Source organism: Mchenga conophoros, linkage group LG16 (assembly GCF_057382185.1).
Source record: "Mchenga conophoros isolate Kocher_MC1m ecotype Shallow Benthic linkage group LG16, M_conophoros_male_GT1.1, whole genome shotgun sequence".
In the NCBI taxonomy this organism is placed as follows: Eukaryota; Metazoa; Chordata; class Actinopteri; order Cichliformes; family Cichlidae; genus Mchenga; species Mchenga conophoros.
In genome coordinates, this window is record NC_140541.1 from 40829296 (window position 1) to 40838092 (window position 8797).

Consider the following 8797-nt stretch of genomic DNA (forward strand, 5'->3'; position numbering starts at 1 on the left):
TCCCTCTCAGGTTTAAATATCTGGGACTCTCCACCGTTTGGTTTTAGAGCTGAAGAAGCTTCTCAGATGAAACGTCTTCCAGAAACTTAAAGACGTCTCTTTTCTCTCCAAGCTCCTTAGATCACATGACCTGGATGACTGAACCTACAGACATATTGACCTCGTTTCTAGGTCACATGACGGGTCAGAGGTCAGCGACTGTAACTCAGTTCCTCCTGTTAATGTGAACTCACTGAGTGTTTGTGGTTTACCTCTCAGACTGACTGAAGATGATGATGGAGGAAGAGGAGGACAGAGCAGAGTCTGCAGGGTCCAGCTGTCCGTCTGTGAGGAGTGACCGGTCCAAAGATCCAAATCCAGAGTTCAGTGGTGAACCTGGAGCAACGAGGTCAGAGAGCTGAACTCACTGAGTAACAGAAATAATTCTGCACTGACATTATAATCAGTGTTGACTCTGGTTGATTGTCTGACTGTGTTTGTGAGCTGAGAGGAAATGAAAATGAGTTTGTAACAAAAATCAGTTTTGTCCAGTTTTCCTGTAAAAAGCTGAACTCTAATCTAAGAGGATGTTACTGACAGGAAACAGCTGCATTATCTGCAGTCTGTGTGATCACAGCTGCTTCAATCATGTTTGTGTCTGCAGAGGTCAGAGGTCACAGTCTGCAGGGTCCAGCTGTCCGTCTGTGAGGAGTGACCGGTCCAAAGGTGACGTTCCAAACTTCAGTGGTGAACCTGGAGCAACGAGGTCAGAGAGCTGTGATGACTCCTTTACATGTTTGTGTTTCCTGGATAAATATGACCTGAAACATCCTCAGATTGTTACAAAGATTCATTAAAAAGAAAACAATGAAAGAGAAAAGATCCAAATGTTCGACTTGGTCATTTGCTGTTTGAGGACAGTGATGCTCATATCTGTGGGGAAAGTGTGACCTGAGTGGGTTCATGTTTGTCTTTAAAGAACAGAGCTGCTCTGATTCTCTTTGTGTCTGATCTGTTAAACAGTCTGAGAGGTCACACAGAGTCCCAGCAGCTAAAGCCTGGATCATACTGGCTGCTGTTACTCCATCAGGACAACACTGAACCACAGTGGTGTGGATGTAGTGGATAAATCCCACCATACTGATGCTCAGAGTTAACCACAGGGAACAAAACCAGATGTTACCTTCAGATTGTGACCTTTGGAGTGGACGATGCAGATTTCAATAGAGAATAAATGTTGTTGTTTTTCAGCTGTGAAGAAAGAATCTAATTTTCTGAACTTAAGAATTTATGATGCTGGAAACAACATGGAGACTATAACACAACATTTCCACTGTGTTCATAGAATGAATGTAAAACTGTCAGACATTCATTAAATATGCAAAATGTCTACAGAAGCATCAGAGGGTCAGACGTGAAGCACTCAGTGATTTTGATCAAATGACTCATCAGTTATTGATCTGTACTACACTGATCTACCACGTTAGTAAAGCTGGTGTTCTGGTGGTGGAGGGAGACTCGGATCATGTTCTGGTTTTGGAGCAGTGATCTGCTGATGGTTCAGTTTGATGAGCTTCTTCAAAATCATCCCTGACATCACCACTGAAAGGACGTCCATGAAAACAGACTGAAAATTACTGATATGTTCACAATCTGAGAGTTTAAAACTTGACAGACTTGATTCAGATGAAGTTATTTGAGCAGAAACTCCTGGATCTTTATCCTGTGTTGATCTAATCCTTCATGGTTCCTCCACAGAGTGGACCAGCAGAGCTCAGAGGTTCCCAGTGGTCAGTCTGCCCAGCAGCATCAAACACAGCTGGACTCCATATTTATGGTCTGTACATGTACAACAACTACTGTTACATCTGTTCTGTTCACAGTCATCTCCACGCTGCTCTTTGTAGACCAGTGGATCGTCAGTGTGTCCAACATGGATCTGATGTTTGGCTCCATGATTTCAGTCTGATTGGCTCATTCATAAATATTCTGTTCCAGCTGCTGGAGGACAACATCATCACTTTTGTGAAGAACGAGCTGAAGAAGATCCAGAAGGTTCTGAGTCCAGATTACCCAGAATGCTTAGAGAGTCAGAGGAGCAGCAGCAGAGAGGCATTTGTGAAGATCACAGTGGACTTCCTGAGGAGAATGAAGCAGGAGGAGCTGGCTGACCGTCTGCAGAGCAGTAAGAGGATTTATCTAAAGATTTAAGCTGCTGGATAAATGAACATTTTCCAGAGATGGAAGATGGAGCAACATGTTTTAAAGATTAGTTCTTTTTGGAATTGAGTGTTTATTTTTCTTCTCATTCAGAACTTCAAGCTGCAGTTTGTCAGCGTAACCTTAAATCCACCCTGAAGAAGAAGTTCCAGTGTGTGTTTGAGGGCATCGCTAAAGCAGGAAACCCAACCCTCCTGAATCAGATCTACACAGAGCTCTACATCACAGAGGGAGGGACTGCAGAGGTCAATGATGAACATGAGGTCAGACAGATGAAACAGCATCCAGGAAACCAGACAGACCAGAAACAACAATCAGACAAGAAGACATCTTTAAAGCCTCACCTGGAAGAGATGAACCAATCAGAACAGTGCTGACAAAGGGAGTGGCTGGCATTGGGAAAACAGTCTTAACACAGAAATACAGCCTGGACTGGGCTGAAGACAAAGCCAACCAGGACATCCAGTTCATATTTCCATTCACTTTCAGAGAGCTGAATGTGCTGAAAGAGGAAAAGTTCAGCTTGGTGGGACTTGTTCATCACTTCTTTACTGAAACCAAAGAAGCAGGAATCTGCAGCTTTGAAGACTTTCAGGTTGTGTTCATCTTTGATGGTCTGGATGAGTGTCGACTTCCTCTGGACTTCCACAAAACTACAATCCTAACTGACCCTAGAAAGTCCACCTCAGTGGATGTGCTGCTGATAAACCTCATCAGGGGGAAACTGCTTCCCTCTGCTCGCCTCTGGATAACCACACGACCTGCAGCAGCCAATCAGATCCCTCCTGACTGTGTCGGCATGGTGACAGAGGTCAGAGGGTTCACTGACCCACAGAAGGAGGAGTACTTCAGGAAGAGATTCAGAGATGAGGAGCAGGCCAGCAGCATCATCTCCCACATCAAGACATCACGAAGCCTCCACATCATGTGCCATATCCCAGTCTTCTGCTGGATCACTGCTACAGTTCTGGAGGATGTGCTGGAAACCAGAGAGGGAGGACAGCTGCCCAAGACCCTGACTGAGATGTACATCCACTTCCTGGTGGTTCAGGCCAAAGTGAAGAAGTTCAAGTATGATGGAGGAGCTGAGACAGATCCACACTGGAGTCCAGAGAGCAGGAAGATGATGGAGTCTCTGGGAAAACTGGCTTTTGATCAGCTACAGAAAGGAAACCTGATCTTCTATGAATCAGACCTGACAGAGTGTGGCATCGATATCAGAGCAGCCTCAGTGTACTCAGGAGTGTTCACACAGATCTTTAAAGAGGAGAGAGGACTGTACCAGGACAAGGTGTTCTGCTTCATCCATCTGAGTGTTCAGGAGTTTCTGGCTGCTCTTCATGTCCATCTGACCTTCATCAACTCTGGACTCAATCTGCTGGAAGAACAACAAACAACCTCTACATGGTCTAAACTATTTAACAAACCAAAACTTCAATCTCTCCACCAGAGTGCTGTGAACAAGGCCTTAGAGAGTCCAAATGGACACCTGGACTTGTTCCTCCGCTTCCTCCTGGGTCTTTCACTGCAGACCAATCAGACTCTCCTACGAGGTCTGCTGACACAGACAGGAAGTAGCTCACAGACCAATAAGAAAACAGTCCAGTACATCAAGAAGAAGCTCAGTGAGAATCTGTCTGCAGAGAAAAGCATCAATCTGTTCCACTGTCTGAATGAACTGAATGATCGTTCTCTAGTGGAGGAGATCCAACAGTCCCTGAGATCAGGAAGTCTCTCCACAGATGAACTGTCTCCTGCTCAGTGGTCAGCTCTGGTCTTCATCTTACTGTCATCAGAAGAAGATCTGGATGTGTTTGACCTGAAGAAATACTCTGCTTCAGAGGAGGCTCTTCTGAGGCTGCTGCCAGTGGTCAAAGCCTCCAACAAAGCTCTGTAAGTACATTTGTACTCATGTCTTTACTTTTAACATCCAACTGTGTCAGTAATTTATTTCACCAGGTTTTCTGTCTTTGTATGAATTTGTAAAGTTTGGGGATTTCTCCAATACAACTGTGACCTCTTTGATGCCTCCAGAACTCGGTGTACTCGAGACGCTGGATTCACCATAAACTCTGATCATCACCGCTGCTGTTATGTTATCAGTCTTTGTTTAAACACTTAGGCTGCATGTGCCTGATGTTGTGATACTTTATATTCACATGTATGCTCCTAGATACATTTCTACTGCAGGTCTATGTTTAGTCACAAATGTTGGTGAAACACTTGCTTTTACATGCATGGTGGGTCCTGCATTAAAGAAAGCATTTGAATTACTCAGTGAATCCTGGCAGCCAGAGAAACATCCTTAGTTCCACTTTAAACTAAACTCTGCTTTGGTCTTCCACAGTGTGTTTGTTGTTTCTTTGTTGTTGTTGGCCTGCTCTCTCCTCTCACTCCAATCTGGTTGCAGCAGATGTTTGTCCCTCCCTGAACCTGCAGACTTGGGTGCAGCACCTCAGTTCATCTTCAGTCTGAAACCAGCTGTTGTAGCTATATCCCCTCAAGCACACCTTCCCTGGTCATCTCTGCTGTGGTTGCTATAAAATTTAATCTTGATTTAAAAAAAAGAACAAAAACCTCAAGTCAGACTTGATGCCATTTGTTGGCAGCATGGTGCCTGTTTGATGATAAACTGCAGCACAGTCTAAAGCAAACCTTCTGACTTTATTGACTTTATGCATGTATATATTCTTCCTGTTCACCTTGGACACACAGCAGCTCTCTGTTTGTTGTGATTGGATCTAGAACAGCCAACATATCCTAATCTAGATGATTTCTAAGGTGGTATCTGGGAGGAAAAGTTAAAATCAGCTTGGATGGCCTGTACTGTATGATGGCCTTGGTTGCACCACATTGATAGCCATGCAGGGTGGTTCACTCCTTGTGCAAGAAGACCGAGGAGTGAGCCACCCTTGGTCAAAGCTTGGCCATTCAAGCTCACTGTTTTCCCCTTGTTGGTTGATAATAGTATTTTTTTTACCTGACTTATGGTCATCATTGTCTTCAAATTAACTCACACACTGCTGACTGCTGTAGCTTACCTGGCTGAGCAGGTGACCCATGCACTGAAGGTTAGAGTCGTGACTTCAGGGCCTGGTTTGAGTCTGCCCAAGACCATTTCCTATGTGTTATTCTCCTCACTTCTCCCTCCCTTCCTGTCTTCTTTGTCCTATACAGTGAAGACAAAAGGCCTCGAGTTCTGAAAACTCTTCCCCTTCATCATCTTCCATCTCTCTCATGTAAAGTTCAGATTCAGAACACTGTATTTATTTTCAAGGGGCAATTAGGATACTGAGCTTTCCAACCGTACATACAATACACAAACATCACATTGGGGAGACAGGTCAGGCTAGGTAGCTGGCCGGTCAGCCGCTAGAGCAGCGACCCGGAACCGAACAGCGGAAAATGCTCAACAGCAGGAAAGATGAGGAGAAAAAAGAACTCCTCCCAGACTGAGCTCCAGCAGGGAGATCAGTTTGAGAACAGAAAAATATGACCTTAGCGCAGAGCACATGAAAACTCTTAAATGGTAAATGGTAAATGGACTAGTTCTTATATAGCGCTTTTCCACTCTTCTGAGCACTCAAAGCGCTTTACACAACTTGTGCATTCACCCATTCACACCCATTCGCACAAGCACAACTGACATTCACACACATTCATACTCCGATGAATGCATCGGAGAGCAATTTCGGGTTAGTATCTTGCCCAAGGATATTTGGCATGCAGACTAGGGGAAGCCGGGAATCGAACCACCAACCTTCCGATCAGTAGATGACCTGCTCTACCACCTAAGCTACAGCCACCCAATGCGCCATAGAAACACATGACAAGCAGCAGGGATGGGTAAAAGGTGAGAGACAGCCGGTGTAGACAGTGCATCTGGGCCTGCAGCATTTGCGCTGGTCCCCTCGACCCACCGTCTGCACCGGGAGGGGATAAGCATGCTTAGGATGGGAAGGAACAGTCTAAACACCGTCTATTATCAGGGTGAGATTTGTTATGTTCAGCTCCAGCCTTGAGACCACAGCTGGCGCCGGTATGTTAGCCGCATGAGCTGATGGTGGCTTTCTTTGGTGTGAACAACTGACTCAGAAGGTGGAGCAGGTGGAGCTTACAAGGAGTAAGTGCTGCTATAGAAGAAGAGTTGTGTTTTAATGAAGCTATTTAGTTAACCAATAATTGTATTGCATGCTGGCGTTAAAAAAATCTTTCATTTGACTGATTTAATTAATTTGTTTGTTTGTTTTCTTCCAGACTGAGTGGCTGTAACCTCTCAGAGAGAAGCTGTGATGCTCTGTCCTCAGTTCTCAACTCCCAGTCCTCTAGTCTGAAAGAGCTGGACCTGAGTAACAATGACCTGTGGGATTCAGGGGTGAAGCTTCTGTCTGCTGCACTGCAGAGTCCACATTGTACACTGGAAACTGTCAGGTCAGGATCCAAACATCCCCACTGCTGATCATTAAATGATATTATTGTATAAACAACCAAGCTTTATAGAATTGGCAGGTGAACTTTTCTTATCTTTGGATTGTTTAGGAGATTCTTAATTGCTGTCTGTCACTGTGGTTTCATTTGTAAAGCCACTTCTGCTGCTTTCATTCATTTGGAAGTCCTGTAGCTGAGTTTGGGAGAGACTAACAGCCTCGGCAGCAGAGGGGAGAAAGGCTGTAACACCACCACTTTACTTTACTTCTACCTGTCACATCATTTTATCAGGAAACAAATATGCTCATGTTTTTACTATGTTTGTCTTGAAGATGTAAGAAGATCACATGGTGCTTTTTATTATTGTGTTGGTTTGTTTCCTGTCTCTTGGATGGAGCCCAGCTGTGCGTGGCCCCTGGGCCTGTGGTCAGAGTGTGTGCTGGATAATCCGGACCAGGATGAGGCCAACCTGACATGGGATGAAATGTCTGTCACATATTTGAGCCTAATTTAAAAATATCCTCCATGAATATTGAATAATAACAATAATAATAAAGGGTCAGAAGATGACTTGTTGAAATGAAAATGAGCTTGTAGTTTGTCTGCTTTAATAATGTGACTGGAAAAAGGTGTTGGACTTCAAATATGTCCATTTCTTTCACACTTCACCTTTAAAAGTGAAGCCTTGTTGTTCCTGGAAGGAAAAACACGACTTTTTCATGTTTTTATGATAAATGTACGACTTTAATGTGAAATGTTCAGTTTTTTCTCTTGTTGTGTTTGTTTGAAGCTGCTTCCTGTTGGCTTCAGCTGTTTGGAGTTTCCATTTTCTAAACTTCTACATTCTGAACCTTCTTCAGCTCTGAACAGATGATGAAACACTGAATGATTTTAAGCTCACACTTTGTCTAATACACTTACATCTTTCATTCTTTATACAGATTGTGGGGCTGTGGTTTGTCAAAGATCAGCTGTGATTATCTGGCAGCAGCACTGAAGTCCAACCCCTCCCATCTGAGAGAGCTGGACCTGAGTAACAATAACAGCCTGCAGGATTCAGGAGTGAAGCATCTGTGTGGTTTCCTGGAGAGTCCAGGATGTGGACTTGAAACTCTGAGGTCAGTCAGCATGTTTTAGTTGTGCTGAGATGAATATGATGTGAAAGTTGTGCTGACACTAAACTGCAGACATCAGGCTGATATTATACTGATCCACACTGAGGATCTTCATGGTAAAGTCTGTTTTCTTCTTCTCTGGTTTAGTCCATTGACTGCAGCAGAACAATGTTTGCATTTCAAACAGTGATACTCAACGTATGGCCCGCGGTCCACACCTTTCCTGATTCAGAGAGAGGGGACCCTGATTAACTGTGTAGCTTCTTCCTCACAGTTCTAAGTATCAGACACAACAATGAATAATCCACAGCTGACTGTCTTTAGCAGGTCAAAGGTCACGGCACACAGCAGACAGTGGGAAATATTATAATTCTGATCATTTATCAGCACATATCCATATGTATAAAAACAAAGCTGACACTGTGAGACTTGATCAGAGGTGTGATCATCACAGCAGAGGCCTTTGTGTCAAAGTCACTGAGGATCAAACAGAAACACATGAAGCAGATTTTCCTCTTCTGGCTTTTTATAGCAGATAACCTTCAAAATCTTCTGCAGTCGATCAAAACCTGAAGCAAACCATGAATCAACATGTGAACATGACCTGATGCTGCTGAAGTGAAGCAAAGTTACAGAGGTTTGATTACAGACACAGCTGAGAGTTTGTAATCTGTCATCATTTTAAAAGGTCTAAATTTCTTCAGTATTGAACAGCAGAAATGAGGCTTTGTTTTCAGAGGCCGACAGCAGTGAACACAACAGCAGACTGGTGCGTAATAAGCAGTGAATAATGCAGGAAACAGATTTTTGAAGGTAAACTGTTCTTGAAGTACACTGAGAGAGAGAGAGCTGTGCAGGAAGTAAACGTCAAAGTCAGAGAGAATTCATGACGATGTTCATCAAACGTAAAGCGTAGTTTGGATCTTCTTCTGCTGCTGGTTCAGTCAGTTTTGGTTGGAGACAGATGAAACCTGCAGCTTCAGGATCTGTGAGCTGTCCACTTTCAGCCCCGACGGCGTGTCCGTGTACGTGCCGTCGAGTGAACGATCCACGCT

General features: G+C 44.0%; 1 protein-coding gene across 1 annotated transcript; it reads left to right on the top strand.

Moving 5' to 3' along the window:
• Positions 1 to 2468: 2468 nt before the first annotated feature.
• LOC146557375 (protein NLRC3-like) lies at positions 2469 to 7764 on the top strand. The gene is made up of 3 exons (XM_085250566.1): positions 2469 to 4092; positions 6457 to 6630; positions 7569 to 7764. The coding sequence occupies exons 1-3, from the start codon at positions 2999 to 3001 to the stop codon at positions 7762 to 7764; spliced, it is 1464 nt and encodes a 487-aa protein (XP_085106692.1). The 5' UTR covers positions 2469 to 2998.
• Positions 7765 to 8797: the final 1033 nt, after the last annotated feature.